The sequence below is a fragment of the Cebidichthys violaceus genome, unplaced genomic scaffold (genome assembly GCF_023349555.1).
Source record: "Cebidichthys violaceus isolate CVI_PGR_0920_01 unplaced genomic scaffold, fCebVio1.0.p SCAF_22, whole genome shotgun sequence".
Lineage (NCBI taxonomy): Eukaryota > Metazoa > Chordata > Actinopteri > Perciformes > Stichaeidae > Cebidichthys > Cebidichthys violaceus.
In genome coordinates this window covers 7,360,981-7,382,205 of record NW_027176395.1, presented here as the reverse complement: position 1 = coordinate 7,382,205, position 21,225 = coordinate 7,360,981, and the positions used below count along the sequence as shown (strand labels likewise).

At 41.5% G+C, this 21,225-nt stretch overlaps 2 protein-coding genes across 2 annotated transcripts; both read left to right on the top strand.

Annotated features, from left to right (window-relative positions):
* Positions 1-341: 341 nt before the first annotated feature.
* Positions 342-17,010, top strand: wdr35 (WD repeat domain 35). Its single transcript, XM_068718082.1, has 28 exons — positions 342-763; positions 869-986; positions 1,745-1,816; positions 1,952-2,044; positions 2,131-2,259; positions 2,405-2,538; positions 3,087-3,252; positions 3,352-3,497; positions 4,184-4,309; positions 4,724-4,909; positions 5,381-5,416; positions 5,523-5,583; positions 6,457-6,601; positions 7,015-7,084; positions 7,534-7,587; positions 7,676-7,785; positions 7,911-8,130; positions 8,240-8,320; positions 9,199-9,335; positions 10,118-10,321; positions 10,476-10,622; positions 11,409-11,541; positions 11,665-11,775; positions 12,298-12,462; positions 12,788-12,928; positions 13,014-13,170; positions 13,581-13,821; positions 16,510-17,010. Exons 1-28 carry the CDS (start codon positions 740-742, stop codon positions 16,658-16,660), a joined length of 3,558 nt encoding a protein of 1,185 aa, XP_068574183.1. The 5' UTR covers positions 342-739; the 3' UTR covers positions 16,661-17,010.
* A 2,691-nt stretch (positions 17,011-19,701) lies between these two features.
* On the top strand, positions 19,702-21,003 carry LOC137877956 (potassium voltage-gated channel subfamily S member 3-like). The gene has a single exon (XM_068718141.1). It carries the CDS (start codon positions 19,702-19,704, stop codon positions 21,001-21,003), a length of 1,302 nt encoding a protein of 433 aa, XP_068574242.1.
* Positions 21,004-21,225: the final 222 nt, after the last annotated feature.

The following is a 21,225-nucleotide window of genomic DNA, read 5'->3' as shown; positions in this document are numbered from 1 at the left end:
CCGTATTAAAATGCTGGTTTATTAAGCTTTTGTCATGCATTCATTCAATCATGTAGCATCACTGTATATTATATTACACTGCAGTTTTACAGTATGCTAAATAAAGTGCAAGGCATCCCTGCAAAGCTAAATCAAATAGTGTTAGCTTTTCCTCTGGTAGCAGAACATTTAAGTCCCAAATAATACACAAATTAGCGGCTCACAAGCGATTTAGTCAAAGGAACGGGACGGTTCCTCAAAATAATGTCCATCACCAGAAAGCGAACATGAAAAACTACAATTACCAGAAAGACCCTAAACCCTCTTCCGGTTTACGGTTACCACGGGAGACCGATTGAAGCTACAACTTCTGAGTACTGGAGTCCTCCGACACAAGCAATAAAACGTCGAATTTGAACAGTTTTTTTGTAATATATTTGCTTACCTTTTTCAACTATAGACGTAGCGTTAATTTAAGAGGCTATATTTAACGTTACCGTTTTTGGTACTTGGTATGTTAACGTTAACTGTGTCCCGTTAGACAATTTGCTAGCAAAGCTAACGGTGTATGCTAACGTTACATCGACCAGACCGAGGCTGAGTGATGTAGCATAGCTAGGTTGATAAAGTTAGCTCACTTTAGTATTAATTTGCTAATTAACGTTTGGTCGGTGTCTTTCTATGTTAACTAGTATAACTACCTACGCAGTAAGCAATTCATTTCGGATTGTTAGAGGTCTGTTACGTTAGCACTACCGCCATGTTTATCTACCTCAGCAAGAAGGTGAGTCTACGCTGCTGCCACCTAACGTTAACTTAACTATCAATACGTCTGTTACAACATAGTGTTGATTAACAGTTGATTAACAATGTGGCCTGTGTTTCATAGATTGCTATCCCCAACAATATCCATCTAAAATGTGTCTCCTGGAACAAAGATCAAGGCTTCATTGCCTGCGGAGGAGACGATGGTCTCCTCAGAGTGCTCAAACTAGAAACTCAGACAGGTGAGTTCAGGGGATGGAGCTCAGAGCCCACTCCGTCCTAATACTTAGGATTTACAGGCTGGTTTTAGCGACCATAGATGGTAAAAACTCAAGTGAAAATGAAAATCTGAACCAAATATTAGGAAAATACTAAACACATGCAATACACAATGCAAAGCTGCTTGACGTGAAGTGCTTTACAACATATAACTGAGAGGTGTGCTGCATAAAAAAGGAACCCCAACTTAAAATAACTGGAGTATTGTCACTCATTTCATTAGATGAAATTCCTTTCTAGTTTCAAAGTTTTGGTAAGACTTGATGATATAAATATATAAACAATGAAAATAATAATAATTGAATACAGTCAAGTTTATTTGTCACAGTCAAAGCCATTAATCACATACCCATATGATTTAGATTTGGGTTTTACAGCGTGTCAGAAAACAATCTGAAAACTTTCATAAGCTTTTTGGCTCTGTTCTGGTGCCTCAGTGTCCAGTCACTGTAAGTAGAAATGGTACCACCTTGTCCACTCCGTCTGTTGGACAGACCCACTGGTATTATGTTATTATGTTGCTAAACAAACAGACAAAACCACCAACAGTAAAGTGAAAGAAACAATGAAAGCTCTGTGCTGGTTTTACCTCCACACTACTGCTCCAATGCTGTAGACAAGTGCTGGTCTTTCAAAAAGTTTCTTAACGATTCCTTCACTGAGAGTTGCTTGGACATTGTTGGGGTTCTGAACCTGATCTCTTTTTCTGCTTTGTCAACAGATGATGCCAAACTTAAAGGTCTTGCTGCACCCAGTAATCTGTCAATGAACCAGACTCTAGAGGGACACAGTGGTAAGTTAAATTCTGCTGTTGCCATATCATTATACTATGTTAGTAACAGGCAGCGTACATATTTAAGGTGGTGCAGGGACGTGGAGCGGGCCACTTGAAAAGTATCTTACACTTCATGACTACTACACTTTGCAGGTGCAGTACAAGTGGTCACGTGGAACGAACAGTATGAAAAGCTGACAACCAGTGACCAGAATGGACTCATCATTGTATGGATGCTCTACAAAGGTGTTTACTGCCGGCAAATACAAAATGCAAGTTGTCTTGTAATGAATTTGGCTTTCACAGTTGTCTGTCTTCCCCCCTTGTCGAAGGTGCATGGTACGAGGAGATGATCAACAACCGGAACAAGTCGGTGGTGAGGAGCATGAGCTGGAACGCTGACGGTCAGAAGATCTGCATTGTGTATGAAGATGGAGCGGTCATTGTTGGATCTGTAGATGGTAAAAAAAAAAACACATTTAAAAATTTAACAAATGGCGATCAATCCCAATATTTTTCCATCAAGATTTAGCATAAAGGATTGCTTTATTCAAATACTGAGTATGAACATGCACAGTAGGATTAATGCCTTTTTTGTTGTTGTAGGAAACCGGATTTGGGGGAAGGAGCTAAAGGGAAATCAGCTTGCTCATGTGGCATGGTCGCCTGACAGCAAGATCCTCCTCTTCGGCATGGCCAACGGAGAAGTACACATCTATGACAATCAAGGAAACTTCATAGTGAGTGCATACGGTTAAATAAAATAGAAATGTCATTTTAGTATGTACCAATGTGGAACTACAGGTTTAGGAAGAGTCTATTGTACATTATCAGAACGCATATTGTTGGCAAATCATTAGGCTGCTTAAGGCTTGAAATGGTGCTATATTATATAATCTTGTTAATGTGAATTTTTGTAAAGCCCCTATGTGTCAGACACCTAGTGATATCAAAAACATGCACTTTAATAGACAGCCATGCACACCACTACCAACTCTATTGCTTGCTTAAATGGAAAATTCACCACCTTTTATGTGGATGTCCAATCAGTGTTAATGGTAAATAAATGTCAATTGAAGCAATACATTCCCACACTATTGACCCAGAGAGTTGAGCTCTTCTGCTCACTGAGCCATGCTGGCAGCGCCTACATTTACCAGGATGCATTGCGCACAAGCTTCTGACTCCTGGACGGTCCCTTTTCTTTGCATCAGGAAAATGTATTCATTCATTTGCCAATTACCAACATGAAAATAATAGAAAATAATAATTTGATGTTGTGTTTCAGATAAAAATGACCATCAGCTGTCTCGCCAATGCGACTGGAGCGATCAGTATCGCAGGTATCCACTGGTATGCAGGAGCTGGGGGTTACGTTGAACCAGACTGTCCATGTCTTGCCATCTGTTTTGACAATGGCCGATGCCAGGTCATGCGCTACGAGAATGATGAAAGTAAGCGGGGAAAGAAAAATCCTTCAAAGACTGCAGTGTATACACTTCAATGAAATGTTCACCGATGGTGATGAGCTATGCTGCTGCTCTTTTCTTCAGACCCAGTGTGCATCGACACTCTGATGAATGTGGTCAGTATCCAGTGGAACCATTGTGGCAGTGTTCTGGCGGTAGCAGGTTCACTCAGAGCCTCAAATCTGGAGAAAGAGTTCAATGTCCTGCAATTCTACACGCCATTTGGAGAGGTGAGGGTGAAGATTATGTTACCGTACGCAGAGTTTTGTGCAATAAGATGAGGCATAAGCAGTACACTACCATGCGGTGTTCTTGTCAGTATCTTATGAGGGACCAAAAAGAAGAATTTACATGGGATGGACTGAGTTGATAATGAATACAATGTCTATTGTGTTTTGTTTCAGTTTTTTGATTTAATTTAAAAGGCCAGTGTGTAGGATTTGGCGGCATTTAGCCAACTGAACCTGTTCCCATGCATCCAAGCGTGGGACGCAAGAATGCAAATGGTTTGGTTTGTCCGTTCTGGGCTACTGTAGAAATATGCCGGGGCAACATGGACTCCATTAAGACGACCCACTCCGCATGTAGATATAAACTGCTGATTCTTAGTTTTGAGTTATTATACACTAAAGAAATCATACTCATTAATATTATATTACATTTTTGCCAATGCTTAAATGCTACACACTGACCCTTTAAACATGAAGTAAATTTGTGTTTTTCTACATTGTTTAGCCGTTGAAAATGCAAGTCATTTTGGAAATGTACTCTGAAAGCCAGAAATCTCATCACTTGGCAAAGCAGTTCTTAAAAATTATCCCTTGCATACCCATGTCCCCACTGGGGTTAGTGGGGATATAAAAATGCCATGAGACGAGACAAATTTGAGATTTTGCACTTTTTCTTGTTTACACAGCATCTGAGAACTCTTAAAGTGCCTGGGAAGCAGATGACAGGAGTTGGCTGGGAGGGAGGAGGGCTGCGTATTGGCCTGGCCGTGGACTCCTACATCTACTTTGCCAACATAAGACCAGACTACAAGGTAAATAGCAACACTTGTGGCTTGCTTTTAATTAAAGTTTTAGGAGGGAAACCAATTGTTTTTGAAGACACTTGTCGATAGAAAAACTTAATAATATAATACTTCATCTGGCATGAGTACCAGGGTACGGATTGCAATTGATAGTTTCACATCATCTTTCCAAATGTTCAAAAAGCAGTGACACCTAAATAACTTCACTGCCTGAAAAACAAAGAAAACATATTTTCAATGAACCTACAGTAAAAATGACCATTTCGGGGGGAAATAGATACTGCACTTCACTTCCAAGTAACACATATCTGACTAAAGGTTTGTATGAAGAAACATGTCTTTTGTTTGATCATATACCTTCCCAGAGTTCAGAAGCCCCACACATAAGGTGAATCTCACCTGCCCCTCTATGTCTCCTAACAGTGGGGCTACTGTTGCAGCACAGTGGTGTATGCCTACACAAAGCCAGAGCGCCAAGAGTACTGCGTGGTATTCTGGGACACCAAAAACAACGAGAAGTTTGTCAAATATGTCAAGAGCTTGATGTCCATCACCACCTCAGGGGACTTCTGCATCCTAGCCAGCAAAGCAGATGACACGCAGCCTCAGGTACAGACACCTGTGGGTTATTATGGGGCAACTGTGACTAAGTGGAGAGCAGGGTTCTTCAATCAGAGGATCGGCGGTTCGATCCCCGGCTCCGCTAGTTGCATGTCGATGTGTCCTTGAGCAAGACACTTAACCCCAAAATTGGCAGGCGTCACTTAGCCCCTGCCATCACTGTATGAATGGGTGAATGATGACAAGTAGTGTGAAAGTGCTTTGAGTGGACGGGAAGAGTAGAAAAGCACTATACAAGTACAGTCCATTTACCATTACCATTTATACGTCCTAACATGGCAACAGTGAGAGTAAAGCGACTTGTAATGATCTATAATACCATGCAGGTTGACTTGATACGTGCTGTATGACTCCGACCAGCTTATCCAGATATATTCAATTTTTTACACACAATGGGGAAGATACAGTGAGCTGCAATAGTAAGGATCACAACTGTTTCTCTGCTGTCTTGCCACACAGGAGGATGCTGAGTTAGAGTCTGGGAGTCATGCAAGGGTAATGTACAATTTAAAACCACATACTCAAAATGAGGACTATTTGTTTTGATAAAGAATCATCAATTGCCCTTTAGAATAACTTTGCACTACTGTGTGTTTTTCAGTATGTCCTGATTCTGTGCAACTCCATCGGGACTCCACTGGACTCGAAATACATTGACATTGGTGAGTTCATACAGTAAAGAAACACATTCAAAAAATGTGAATTTTCTCACACAAACAAGCCATGTGCCCTGTAAGCTCGCAGGCAGTGGGCACACAGAGGAGAACTTGGTAGTAATCTTCTTGTGGCACAACAGTGGGCTGATCAAAGTCCTAATTTACCATACGGTCTGAGTATTTCTTCCAGCCAACGTGAGACATCGCACCCTGTGTATAGAGAAACGGTGGATGGCGTTCTGCCACCTGCTGCCCACAGTTCCATCTTTCATGGGCCCACAGCATCCTATAGCAAACAGACTGTTCGCACTGAGTGCCTTCATATCTCACAAATATTCAGCATTCTGTCTCTGCTGGAAGTGTCCGAATGTTTTTCTGAGCTCAGGCCTGTGGCCAAGACGGTTCAAAGTCTGCATATTTGAAAGGCTTAATGGGACTGAATGGGTTTCAGATTTACCACCTAGGTAAATAATAAGATAATGAATACATGTGTGGGCCTTATGGAGGTGTCTCCTTCTCCTTGTGGCCTCATGATGGCGTTTTTGTTTTTTGCCAGACCATTTTGTGTGTATCTGTTGAAGAACACTTTGCTTTATCTACTTTTGTTCATCCACATGGAAAACATGCAGAGCTTTTCCTTGTTCAAAGTTACAGAAAAACTGATTTACAAACATTAATTGCCAGGTTTTTTTAGTGTAGTTTGACAAAAATCCTCTTAGTTGGTGACATCGGTAAGCATTTGAAATGTGATGCCAGAAGCTGGGCACACACAACATCCACCAAATGACATTAAAAAAAGTGCAAATGACATAATTTTATACATACTTTCCATTGATCCTCATCTTTCTAACTACGTCTGTCACTTGTCTACTTGGTCAGATCCGCTGTTTGTCACCATGACCAAGACACACGTGATCGCCGCATCCAAAGAGGCTTTCTACTTGTGGCAGTACAGAGTGGCAAAGAAATTAACTGCCCTGGAGATCAACCAAGTGACTAGAACTAAGAAGGAGGGAAGAGAGAGGTGAGTTGTTGTTTTTTTCCAGGCATTGCCCTAACATTTACAGTGCAGTGGAGCAGCATCTAAACTAAATAGAACGGCCACGTCAGAACTTGCAGTACACGTCAAGCAGATCATGGAAACTTACAGGGAGGCAAGATTAACCACAAAGCTCTATTCTGTGAGTCAGTGGATGAAACCTTGGGTTTACTGGCTCACTGTTTCAGTGTAGGGTGTTTGTATTTACTGACAGCGCTATGAAAAGGATCCATTCATCTGAATCAAAGGCCACTGAGGTTCCAGACAGGCTGGGCATGACCTAATGTTCTGCCAGGGCTATCCTAGCACCTGGACAACAGTTCACCTCAGTGGAAAGGGCAACTGTTTGTCGGTATCGCTGGCTCTTTCTCATTTGTTCTCATTTCCTGCCTCTCTAGGGTCTATCATATTGACAGCAATCCATCTGCAGCCAGCGACAGCAGTCCAGATTTTGCAAAAGCCTTCACAGTAAGGGACATTTTCACCTCTCAGGTCGCACATTGGTAACATCTAGGTTGAAGCACAGAATCAGTAAATAACTCTGCAGACACTTCTGATCCATTTTTAGAACAGTATACTGTGAAACTAATACATTACAATTTAATTTAATCTCTCCAACTACTGTATGTGAAGCCCTTTTTTGTCTAATTAAAAGAAACACTTTGTCGCTGGGTTCAGTTCACTTAGACTGTCTCAAGCCTTACTTTTGAAATGTTCAAATTTTGATAAAAATGTATGCTAAACACATATACACGGCTACTACTAGTAGTTATAAGTACTAATTAAACTACTACTACTACTCTTAGTTTAATTGTTAGCTCACAAAGGAATGACTTTAATGAGAATCATTTTCTTTTGCTACAGATAAATTGTTTAACCCGTCATGGTTGGAATGTATTTTTCTGTTTCCGTTTCAGGCAACTCGAGATCCCATTTGTTGTATTACAGCAACAGATAAAACCCTGATAGTGGTATGTACATCTCTGTTTTAATTCAATAGTTCTGAATCATGCAATGAAAGTAAAACATTAAGTGTTTGGGTGCATGTGTGCTTTTCAGGGCCGAGAGTCTGGTACCATCCATAGATACAGCCTCCCAAATGTTGTTCTCATCCAGAAATACACTTTGAACAACAGAGCCTTCTATCTGTCCTTGAACTGCAACTCCAGGCAAGTGTGAATTGGTGTTATGCATATTAAACGTGTTGCTGTACATATATACATATATATGTACATATTACTAACCAGCTCAAACACAGTTCTCATAAACATTTAATCATTTTTTTTCTATTTAGCCGTCTGGCCATAATCGACATTGCAGGCGTGCTGACTTTGTTGGACCTGGAAGTCCGTGCCTCCTCAGGCGATGGCACAGGAAACCAGGCATCTGCAGGAGATCCATCCAAGTTTGAGCGCAAGGATGTTTGGGACATGAAGTGGGCGCATGACAATCCTGACCTATTTGCCATGATGGAGAAGACCAGGATGTATGTGTTCAGGAACCTAGACCCTGAGGTGAGTGCTCGGTATTTGTGTGATGTCAGCTGCATTGTCTTGCATGGTTGCGAAAAAAACATTTATCAACTGTTGCCATCGTGTATTGTATTTATTTATTTGTCAACAGGAACCCATCCAAACTTCTGGCTACATTTGCAACTTTGAAGACCTGGAAATCAAATCTGTCCTGCTTGATGAAATCATGAAGGTACACCTTTGATAAAAAAAATGGCCCGTGAAAGTCCCAACACAATCATGTTGAAATCTGAAACGTAACCATTTATGCTCATATCAAGATACTTACCGTATTGGCTATTAAAGGAATGCTTCACACACAAAATGACTGTTTGTATATCAGTTACTCACTGCGTGTTTCCTTAAATTCTAGAAGAAAACTTAGTTTTTTTGTAATTCCTCCATGGTGAACAAAGAATCTGAAAAACAGAGAAACGTCTTGATGAATTGAAGTATGGGGGGCCGCGTTTAAGAGCAGCAAAACTACATCAAAACATCTGTTGACAAACTCACACAACTCAAGCAGTATAATAAGTCTCATTTATCCATTCGTACGCTCACTACTTCACTACAACACATGCATTCTCGCTAAAATCTATTTAAAACTCTCCGGACTAGCACAGAAAAGTAGTATGCCTGCACACGTGTGCGACTGCGGAAGTGTTTTAAATGATACGATTTTAGCGAAGACACAACCCCCCGTTTACTTCAACTCATCAAGACTTTTCTCAGTTTTTTGGTTCTGTTTACTGTGGCTACATGGGAGAAAAACAAAGATTTCTTCAAGAATTCAAGATAACACTGTGTGTGTTCATTTTGTGGGTTAAGTATTCCTTAAAATATCCTAAAGCAGATGGATTTACAATTGTTTAGACTTAATACTGACTTGTCTTGATGTTATCTGTTGACTCATGTGGTAACAGCTGATTGCAAGAGGAGGCGAATTGGCCCCTTTGTAAACACGCACAAAGAGAGGCTTTCCTCGGAACTATCTTGCTGTACCTTGAACATGCTGAACGGCTGAATGGAAAATTTGTTGATTTACTTAAATCGTGATATCTTGCTCCACAGGATCCAGAGAGGCCTAACAAAGACAACCTCATCAACTTTGAAATCCGCTCCCTGAGAGACAGTCGTGCATTGATTGAAAAAGTGGGGATTGAAGATGCCTCGCAGTTCATTGAAGACAATCCTCACCCAAGACTCTGGTAAATGTAACATTTCTATCTAGTACAATGATAATAAAAAACAAATCATATTTTAAAAAAACTGTTTTAATCTCAACAATTTGATGCATTTCAAGGAAAAAACCCAGATTTTTAGTTGGAAGGGAGGCTTTGAAGCACAGGATTAATGATCTTTGGTAATCTGACATCTCCCACATAAAAAAGGAAGAACACTGAGTTTTACTGGACCCCTCTGATGTGTGTGTGTGTGTGTGTGTGTGTGTGTGTGTGTGTGTGTGTGTGTGTGTGTGTGTGTGAGAGGTGTGGCAGCAGTCTGATGTCCTTTACAAGTGATTTAATCAAAGTAAACAGTCGTTTGTCAGGTCAAATCAGCACCAATTAATAGCTGCTGTCACTGCTGTCTTTTATCGGAGCATATACCCTATGCCGGTTTGGGAGGATTGCTGCTGAGTATGAGAGATTTATGTTAAGTCTTTTGAAGCAGCAGTGTGATGGCTGCAGCTTATGTGTGTTCTCTGGCTAGTGTGTCACTTCTTACAGCATCCCTCAAAATCTGGCAACGTCAAAAAAGTTCTAGGAGTCATTTCCAGTCTGTGATTCGAGGATAACCTTTTTTGAAAGTTCTACAGTTGTAGAATCATGAGATTGACACAGACTAATTGATTACAGACAAAAATTCTTAGTCACGGCATGACTTCATACAGCCTAATAGCATAGCATAGCATCCTAGCAACAGGATTTATGCATACACATCATGTATGCATAATGATGCACCCTCCTTATCTCCGTTATGAATATGCCAGGCGTCTTCTGGCTGAGGCGGCCCTCCAGAAACTGGATCTGAAGACGGCCGAACAGGCCTTCGTCCGTTGTAAAGACTACCAGGGCATCGAGTTTGTCAAGCGGCTGGGCAACCTGCAGAGCGAGCCCATGAAGCAGGCGGAGGTAGCGGCTTACTTCAGCAGGTTTGAGGAAGCTGAGCGGATGTACCTGGATATGGACCGCAGGTACTTGGCCGCATTTGTTGGCGCATGTTTGATGGTGACCTCCACAGATTGATTCAGTTCTTGTGTGGTTTTGTTTGGTTTGTCATTTTTAATGTCAGCTTACATCATGCCACCGTTTCTCTCGGCCTGACGACAGTTGATTTATTTCTCACAGGGACCTTGCCATCAGCCTTAGGATTAAGCTGGGAGACTGGTTCAGGGTGCTCCAGCTGCTCAAAACCGGCTCTGGGGACTGTGATGATACTTTGCTGGAACAGGCGTACAATGCAATCGGAGACTACTTTGCTGACAGACAGAAGTGGTATTGAAATATAATTTACCCTTTCTTTCTCTGGTGGTACTATAAATGACAATAACAAGATTCCATAATTTAAGGGAAAGTTTGAGAAACGCACAGGAGCAAAGCAATGTACTGCTGTGGATGTATTTTAGACACCTAAAAAAAGACTCATCTAAAAAGCTGGTGCCCTATGTACCAAGGCTAAGTCCTTACTGCAGCGGCCAGGGTTTGAACCCGACCCACGGCCCTTGCGTGTCTTCCCCTCTGTTCCCCCCTCTCCTGACTATGAAATCAAGATCATAAAGCCAAAAAAGTAATCTTTAAAAAAAGTGTACGCTATATTTAGAATATTCTTTACCTTGCCGTCAGCCCTTTCCGACGGGAAACTGAAGCCGTATTCGTCTATGCTCTCCTCAATGCCAACAATGTGAGGCGCCATTAGTCTGTCAAATCAAGTGAGAATCTTCCAAAGTTAAACAATCAAGTGCGACATTGGGGGTGAAAGAAGAACAGGGAAGTTGTACTAAGAAGACTCTAACTTTATATGATACCCATGTGATTTAGCTAACAGCAAATGCTGAAGCCTCATGTTAGCTTCAGGTGAACTTTAGAATGCATTCTTGCACAGATCGATGACTCTGTTTTTTTTCCCACATCACTAGGATGGGACCATCTCACAGCACGTATTGACGCTAGCATTTATTAGAGCGACCTTTCAGTGCATTTAAAATGTAAACCTGTACTTAAACATCAGAGGAAACTTTGCTCCACTTTAGGTTTTAAATCTAAATCCTTACTGTGTCAAAGGGTCAATGCAGTGCAGTACTACCTTCAGGGTCGTAACCAGGAGAGGCTGGCGGAATGCTACTACATGTTAGAGGACTATCACGGCCTTGAAAAGCTCACCGCTGTGCTTCCAGAGAATCATCAACTTTTACCGGTGAGCCAAAAGTTCCGATGTCTTTGATATTTCTCTTTGGGCTTCACGTAGAGGCTTCAGACATCAACGACTCTGAATCCTTAAAAAACCAAACCCTCTATTGTCTCCATCTTTGTGTTTTAGGATATTGGGCAAATGTTTGCCACTGTGGGCATGTGTGAACAAGCTGTGACAGCCTACCTTAAGTGTAACCAGCCCAAAGCTGCCGTTGACACCTGTGTCCATCTGAACCAGGTGAGAGACGGACCGAGAGCCTGTGGCGCCAGAGTGTCTGAGTGAACACATGAGGCGGCGTTCCCTCGGCGATCGCACGCACTTTGACAGCTTTGTAGTAGTCACTGTGGCACCTGCTGTCCTCCCACTCCCACCCTCCTCCTGAGTGATATTTAGCCTTCCAGTGTGAATGCTGCTCTCCAGCGTTGCTCTTCCAATGTCAGTTTTAACAAGTGGCTCAAGATGGTTTGGACAAAGGGAAGAACTTTCTTTACATACATAATTTAAGCTGCAGCTGTTTTACTCGGTAACAACAGCTTGCTTTATGTTAAAGCATGTTTAATTTGTGCTGTAATTATATACTATGACTATGAGTTATTTCCATTTACTGGGAGCCAAATTTTAAATTCTGTTAAGTTCAGTGTTTCATTCATAGCACTGACTTCTGACTATTAATTTAGATTCATCTGAAAAATGCCATATTTAAGAAGCTACAGGCAAAAGTAATGATGTGGTCATGTGAACGTTGTCATTTTCTCACAGTGGAACAAAGCAGTGGAACTCGCCAGGACCCACAACATGAAGGAGATCAAATCTCTTCTTTCCAAATATGCGTCGCATCTTCTTGAGAAGAATAAAACCCTTGAGGCGGTGGAGCTGTATCGGAAAGCCCACCATTTTCTAGATGCAGCCAAACTCATGTTCAAGGTTAGGCTTATGTTTTCATGCTCATTGATTTTGAGTAGCTTCATGAAAAACGTTTTCTGGGACTTCCATATTCAGACGAAGAGATCTAACTCTCTTAGAGCTAACTGGTTAATGTTCTTTTTTTCAGCTTCCATCAGCCCCCTTAGAGCAGCATTTTAAGGGTTAATAATTTGACTAACGATGAATCACATCTTGAATTAGGATACTAGGCAATTTGTAACTGAGAAAAAGATTATTCTGTAATATACATACATTCTGATATGAAGCAAATGAATTGCTGGAATAGCTTGTTTGTGGGCATAGACTTGAATCCCTTCTGTTACAGATAGCGGATGAGGAGGCGGAGAAAGGGACCCGACCACTGCGAGTGAAGAAGCTCTATGTGCTGGCAGCACGACTCGTTGAAAATTACCACGAGCAGGTGAAGACTTCACAGCAGAGCAAAGCCAAAGGGAAGAAGTCTGAGGTAATACTTGATTAGGTACAGTATATATACTATGAATCTATTTCTCTTGTACAAAAGCTTTCAAATATCACTATACTGTAATTAGGCGACATCTGCGCTCGCCGGGCTGCTTGAGGAAGATGCAACCTCTTCAGACAATCGTATTGTGGACAACGCCTGGCGTGGAGCGGAGGCGTATCACTTCTTTCTGCTTGCCCAGAGGCAGCTGTATGAAGGCTACATGGAGAACGCCATGCGCACAGGTACCAAATCACACAGGACACTTCACCGTATGATGTAATTATGACACAATATTTTCCACACTGACTCAAAGACAGGAGTTTGTGAGCTAGATTTAGTTTATGTAGCTCTTTTTAGACTGTTACGTAGACAAACATACATTTAAGTGTTGCCCAGGTTGTCTCTCACATTTTTGTCATAGACATTATTCTGATATGTGTAGCATTATCACATTATATTAGATACCTTAGTGTAATTTGTATGAATAAGTAGGACAGTACTCAGTCTTACTAGTTCTACAATCTAGTGAAAGTAGAGAAAGAACCTGGACACACATAAGAATGAGAAAGTATGATTTTGTAAAAAACGAAATCATAAATCATAAATAAATACAACCAGACTCTAACCCTTCACTGTTTCTCCATTATTAAAGCCCTTCACCTGCGTGAGTATGAGGACATCATCCCGGCGGTGGAGATCTACTCTCTGCTTGGCGTCTGCGCCGCAGCCAACAGGGCCTTCGGCACATGCTCACAAGCCTTCATCAAGCTGGAGTCCCTAGAGAGTCTGGACCTCGAGCAGCGGCAGCTTTATGAGGACTTGGCCCTGGAGATCTTCACCAAGCACACCCCAAAGGACAGCCACGCAATAGAGCTGGCCGGATCATCAGAGGGGTGAGGGCACCGAAGGGTGCACATCTACAGTGCTGTGAAAAAGTATTTGCCCCCTTCCTGGTTTCTTATTGTTTTGCATATTTGTCACACTTACCGTATTTTTCGGACTATAAGGCGCACCGGATTATAAGGCGCACTGTGAATTAACGTGTCTATGTTCACACATAAACCGCACCGGATCATAAGGCGCATTAAGCAAAACAACACAGTCCGGTAAATCAAACTTTATTCAACTCAGTTGTAACAACAAATACCGGTACAGAAAAATACACTCACTTATCGATTCATTCCTCTTCCACAAATCCATCGAATTCTTCATCTTCAGTGTCTGAGTGAAACAGCTGTGCGATTTCGGCATCAAGAATGCCCGAATCCCTCTCGTCACATGAATGCACTTTTAGTTTAGACATTACATTCCTGTTACGGGGCCGATCAGGTAGTGACACAGCGTACCGTAATGCTCCGAATATCCATTGAGCGGAGCGGCTTCGTTGCTTACCATAGTCGTACTTACACATTTCGACAGATTTTTGAGCGCATTGTACCACATAAAATCAATCAATAAGCACAACAAGTAACCATGCATAAGGCGCGCTGGATTATAAGGCGCACTGTCAATTTTTGAGAAAATTTAAGGATTTTAAGTGCGCCTTATAGTCCGAAAAATACGGTAAATGTTTCAGATCATCAATTTATTTTTTTATATTAGACAAAGATAACCTGAGTAAATACAAAATGCAGTTTTTAAATGATGATTTAATTTATTAAGGGAGAAAAGCTATCCAAACCTACTGTGTGAAAAAGGTTAGGGTCAACTGTGATTTTTTGGAAAGCTGAGTTCAATTTCACTAGCCACACCCAGGCCTGATTACTGCCAGACCTGTTGAATCAAGAAATCACTTAAATAGAACCTGTCTGACAAAGTGAAGTCGGCTAAAAGATCTCAAAAAGCAACACATCATGCCTCCATCTAAAGAAATTCATGAACAGATGAGAAACAAAGTAATTGACATGAATCAGTCTGGAAAGACTCCAGAACAACAACAAACATCAGTTAAGGTCAGTGTCCATGATTCAACAATAAGAAACAGACTGGGCACAAATAGCACCCATGGGAGAGTTCCAAGGCGAAAGCCACTGCTGACCAAAAAGAACACAAAGGCTCGTCTCACATTTGCCAAAAAACATCTTGATGATCCTCGAGACTTTTGGGCAAATATTCTGTGGACTGACGAGACAAAAGTTAAACTTTTTGGAAGGTGTGCGTTCCGTTACATCTGGCGTAAAACTGACACAGCATTTCATAAAAACAACATCATACCAACAGTCACACATGGTGGTGGTAGTGTGATGGTCTGGGGCTGCTTTGCAGATTCAGGACCTGGATGACTTGCCATAATTGATGGAACCATGAATTCTGCTCTCTACCAGAACATCCTGAAAGAGAATGTCGAGCCATCAGTTCGTGACCTCAAGCTCAAGCTCACTTTGGTTATGCAGCAGGACAATGATCCGAAACACAGCAAGTCCACCTCTGAATGGCTCAAAAAAAGCAAAATGAAGGTTTTGGAGTGGCCTAGTCAAAGTCTGGACTTGAATCTGATTGAGATGCTGTGGCATGACCTTAATTAAACAAGCTGTTTATGCTCAAAAAACATCCAATGTGGCTGAATTAAAACAATTCTGCAAAGAAGAGTGGGCCAAAATTCTTCCACAGCGACATGAAAGACTCATTGCCAGTTATCGCAAATGCTTGATTGCAATTGTTGCCGCCAAGGGTGACAAAACCAGTTATTAGGTTTAGGGGGCAATTACTTTTTCACACAGGGCCAAGTAGGTTTGGATAGCTTTTCTCCCTTAATAAATTAAATCATCATCTAAAAACTGCATTTTGTATTTACTCGGGTTATCTTTGTCTAATATCAAAATGTGTTTGATGATCTGACACATTTAAGTGTGACAAATATGCAAAACAATAAGAAACCAGGAAGGGGGCAAATACTTTTTCACAGCACTGTAACTCTGGCTCCGAACGCTGACGGGAGACTAGCTTCCTAAACTGTATGGCTGCAAAATTACATTGTTATATTATTTAGAAGTCATAATGTTGCCGGTTACTTCTTCTTACACAGATTTGGACAATTACATACATGCTTTTTTATGCTCTATGGTAAAGTTTGCTTCGCTGAGATTCAGTGATTACCACGAGAAATAGAGACATATTAAAGACATGATGAATTTGTCTGAATCTACATTGAGAACAACAGTAATGGGCTTTTGGCTGCGACTGTGAGCTTTACGGCACCAACAGCCAAATGACTATTGAAGATGTTTCAATTCAGAATCGACTCTTTGGATCCGTCTTTATAGAGACCACCTATCGAACAAGATCAAATATCGGCCGATAACGATCAGTGGCTGATTGATCGGAACACAGGTCTTCTCAGACCAAACATGAATAATTAGTGGAAATAAATTGCACGTCAATTACAATTCAAACCCATCTATCTATGTGAGCCTAGCCACATGGAATCCCAAAACCTTTTTCCCGCAGCTGTTTTCATTTCTGCGGATTCAATTGCATGATTAAAAACAATCCAACCAGTAAAATAATGACTTTTGCTCACACAATCGATAGATTTTCTCCGACGTCAATGTCAACTAATTGTATTTGTCCCTCCTTTTTAGGGCGGAAGGGAAATTGCCCACCTGTATTGTGACGGGTCTACCGATCCAGGAGTACCAGTTCTGGATGTGCAGTGTGTGTAAACACTGCGTCATGTGGAAGGAGATCCGCAAATATAACTGCTGCCCACTGTGTCACACTCCTGTAGCATGAAGCTTCATTTTTACATTTCAAAGCATTGTGCTGTACTTTGACCTGCATATATTATATATTTGTTTGAGTCTGTGGAGCACATGAACCGAAATCATTTACTTGCGGAAATAGCTGCACTTCAACTTGATGCTTTAAGTTCCAGAACTGAAACATTCCATAATATGTTGTGTCCACAATCAAAACTTATATTTATACTCGTATATTAACAAAATATATGTTGAGCGAGCTTCAATTTATACGTCTTGAATAATCTTTGTGTTTTTGTAGTTAAATGTGTTTTTTTACCTTTTTGTTGTAAAATACTTGAATATACATAACTGCTTTGTGTACTATTTTTATATGAAAGTAAACAGTGAATAAACATTAATACAATGATTTAAAATGTATTTTGCTGACCGTTTTAATGTCATGGTACATTCTTGATCACTGCACATGATGTGAAAGCGACTGAAGACAGAAGGCTTCCAAACCTAGTCCATTTAGAAACTAGCAATCAATGCCCACAGCATCAGTAGTGTTTACTGAGAACTCCACTGCACTGAATAGTGCCCAACTAATCGTCCAACCAGATGACCTGGACCTGGACCCCAACATTGATTGCATGATAAGTATTTCACACAACACAAATGTTTGCTGCAAATTACATTAATGAATGTAATGCAAAACCGAATCCTCGTGGCTCTACTGTCCTCTGTACTGAAGCTCGCACCTCAGTGATCCATGTTGACCTGCTTCTGATACAGTCTTCTCCTGCCATCTACTGTCAGTGAAGGAGTAGCATGCGGAATCATACGCAGTCATCGTCTGAACGTTATTTTTCAATTTGTCTCGTCTGACTCAGTGTTCTGTTTAGCATATTTCAATCTTTGTGCCCCAAGAGATTCTTAGCTTTTGAATTTTGAATTTTTCGATCATTTCGGCTGTGTTAATTCATACGGCACACAATTTGGCATGACATTCAACCTCGGTTACAAAATTATTATAAACTGTGTAGCCAAAATGCGAAAATGTCCCCATTGAAACACATTAAAACCACAAATTTCGATTGCACAGCCATTACAGTATGAAATTGTGCATTTTTATTATTATTTAATTTGTTGTCTCAGGCTTTCAATCTGGAGCCCTGGCTTCTAAATTGTAGTTTTTACTATTTTCCACCAGGGGCAAATACATTTTCACAGTGTCCTGCACAAAAACATATAAATGCATTAAAAAAACAATGTTGTGAAAAAAAATTATTTACAGAAACTAATTAAATTATCAACAGTGTTATTATGTTAACAAACTGATATTCAAAGAAAACGAATATTTGGTAATTATGATCATGACTCATTAAAATGTTTAACTAATAATATATCATTTTATTGCAGTTATCAGAGCAACTTTTATTTTTAAAGCACAGGTTTAAGGCTATCTTCTGTAGGCTAATGTAGTAATGCCCTGCAGGAGGAGATCATATTACAGAGTTGTTTGTTGTGCCACTGCAGCTCGATTTGTCCTCATCATTACTAACGTTGACTAATCATGAATTACTCAATCTTGGCTGGGCTCAGTTGTTTTTTAAATGACACTTGAATAAGGAGTTACTGTTTTATCTGCCAACATTACGACATCACACTGAGTATCTTCAATCCATTTGAGTGATTCCTTACATTACACACTGTGTATGTTGTCGCCATAATGAAACATTCAATCTTCCCTATAGATCTCCTGCACACTATTCACCCTGCCTCGATCTGCTGCTGGGTCAACATCCAATGATCAGCCGGCAAATGGTGATAGACTGAACCTAATACTGTTTTATTCTATTATATTTATTTGCAACCAAATGTTCATATAGTGATTTTCAATCCCCCAGACTGTATTCTATTACTTTTGCAGTTTATTTTCCAAAAAGTTCAATAAGTATTCACAATATGATGAAAACAAAATGAGGAACAGAGGTCAGCCTTTAAAGAAGAATGCGAGCACTTATCGCCCTAAAGACATTCGGCACACCTTTAATGAGCTGGCGCACTCAGGACACCGGTAGCACGTTACGCATTACAGTTTAGAGTCGTATAAAAACAGCCTATTAGTGGGGAACACGGTGTCGACAGTTGTGATCAATTGTCTTGTTCGGAGGTGCGCTCCGCCCCGCGCTGGGATCAGAAACACCTCGACACTGCAAACGTAGCCTGTTCACTGTCCGCTCCGGGCTGAGCTTCATGGGACGTCTGCGCCGCCGGAGGAACAACTCACGGACAGGTATGCTGCTGGATTAACTCTTCACTAAATTCATGTAGAGATACTTCGACAGGAGATATGTATCCTATGATATTTGATGACCTGGTTTGTCGTACTACTTTGCGCACAAATATTTGGTGCAACAATTCCCAATGTCCTTGTAAAAGTCTGTTTTATTTCACTTTATGTTTTTCAACTGCATGTCCCGTCAATGATTCTTTGTTTTGACAGTCTAAAACGCTGCCAACTTTTCTTGCTGCAGAAATATGTTCCAAATCGATGATTTTGTAGGTAAAATGTGAAATGTTCACCACGCTTGGTGTCATAAAAACACTACTGCTGCACCAATATTATAATTTGATCAGCACCAGTTTTGTAGTTTGAGCCATTGATACATTGAGTTTAATGAGCCAGTTGTTTTTATGTTAAGAATTGTTTCTGTTTTTGACCCATCCAACTTTTGAAAAAAATTTGAATTATGTCGTTCATTGTGTGCAAATGCTGCTGTCATGATGTGTAACACATGTAACTCGTGACACAATGAGAAATGTGAACATATATAGTTTAATTCCTGATGGAGACTTTTTATCTCTGGACTGTAAATAAACAGCAGCTGATGCTGCCATGTAACCATTCCATGTTACGGTGCCACAGTAACTTAGATGCAACTTAAGCTTGACTGCTCTGCTGTAAGGCACATCGCTGTGATCAAATGAGGAACAAGAAAGTGCAAGATATTCTAACTTCAGTGTTTTTGTGTGCAGGCAACAAAGCGTCTGAGGGTTCTTGCCAAGAAAAACCGAACGGCATTAATCATGATGTATGGACAGGTCCTCCATCCGCGCCGCCCTGACGACTGCTTTATTAATGTCAATGTCGGCGGTTTCAAACAGCGAATGGAGCATGACGTCCTGAAGCGATTCCCACAGACGCGTCTGGGTCGCCTCCTGTGTTGCAGCCCTGACGAAGCAGTCCTCGAGCTCTGCGATGACTTCAGTCCCTCTGAAATGGAATACTATTTTGACCGCAGTCCGCGTTTCTTCTGCTATGTTCTCAACTTTTACCTCACGGGCAAAATCCACCTGGTGGACGGGTTGTGCGTGGTCTCATTTTTTCAAGAGATTGAGTATTGGGGCATCAAGGAGCGCCACCTGGACTTCTGCTGCTGCAACAAGTTCCATGAACTGATGAAGCTTGCGGAAGACAAGTGCTGCGATCAGGGGAGCGATGAACTGCAGCTCCACAGCTTTGACTCGTCTACGGAGGAGCTGTCGGCTTCAGGGGACAATGTAGACATGTTTGAAGGCTCCTGGTGTGCGAATGTCCGCAGGAACATCTGGATACGTCTTGAGGATCCAGGCTACTCCACTTCAGCCAAAGTGATGGCTGTAGCATCCCTAAGTGTGGTCATCGTCTCTATTGTCGCCATGTGCGTCCACAGCATGCCGGACTACCATCAAGTGGATCTCAATGAGAAGGAGATTGAAAACCCAGTGCTGACTTGGTTTGAGATCATCTGTGTTCTGTACTTCTCCGTCGAGTTTATTCTCCGTCTGGCTGTTGCACCATCAGCCAGGAAGTTCTTGTGTGGCCCTCTCAATATGATCGACTTATTGTCAATTATGCCCTTCTATGTCACTATAGCCTGTGATATAATGGACGAAGGTGAGAACCCAGACTTGGAGAATGTCGGCAAAGTGGTGCAGATCTTGAGGTTGATGCGAGTGTTTCGCATCCTAAAACTGGCTCGCCACTCGGCTGGCCTCCGCTCCCTTGGCGCCACACTGCGCAACAGCTCCAGCGAAGTGGGGCAGCTGGTGCTCTTCTTGTCCGTGGGCATTTCGATGTTTTCCGCTCTCATTTACTTTGTAGAGAAAGACTCTCAAGAGTCGGAGCTGCAGACAATGCCTATTGGCTGGTGGTGGGCCACCATTAGCATGACTACAGTGGGCTACGGGGACACCTTCCCTGTTACGCTAGCTGGGAAGCTGATAGGAACCCTGTGCATCCTCTGTGGGCTGCTGATGGTGGCTCTGCCTGTTACTAACATCTTCAATAAATTCTCCACGTTCTATGAGAGGCAAAGACATATAGATCTCAGTCGAAGCAATAACTGAACCCTCTCCAGCGAGTATAGGAGTATTCAAAAGAGTTCCAGTGTGCAATGTCGAAACGTTTAGCCCCACAAACTCCTTTATCACCCACAACTCGTGAGAAGTTTTAAAAGAAGCTGTGACCACGACACAAGAGCATGGAAAAGGGATTAGCTGCACAATGTACCGCGATGAACCTGGCTAAAATAAATGGGGGCTTAGCATTCAAAGGTCAAGGATGTCAAA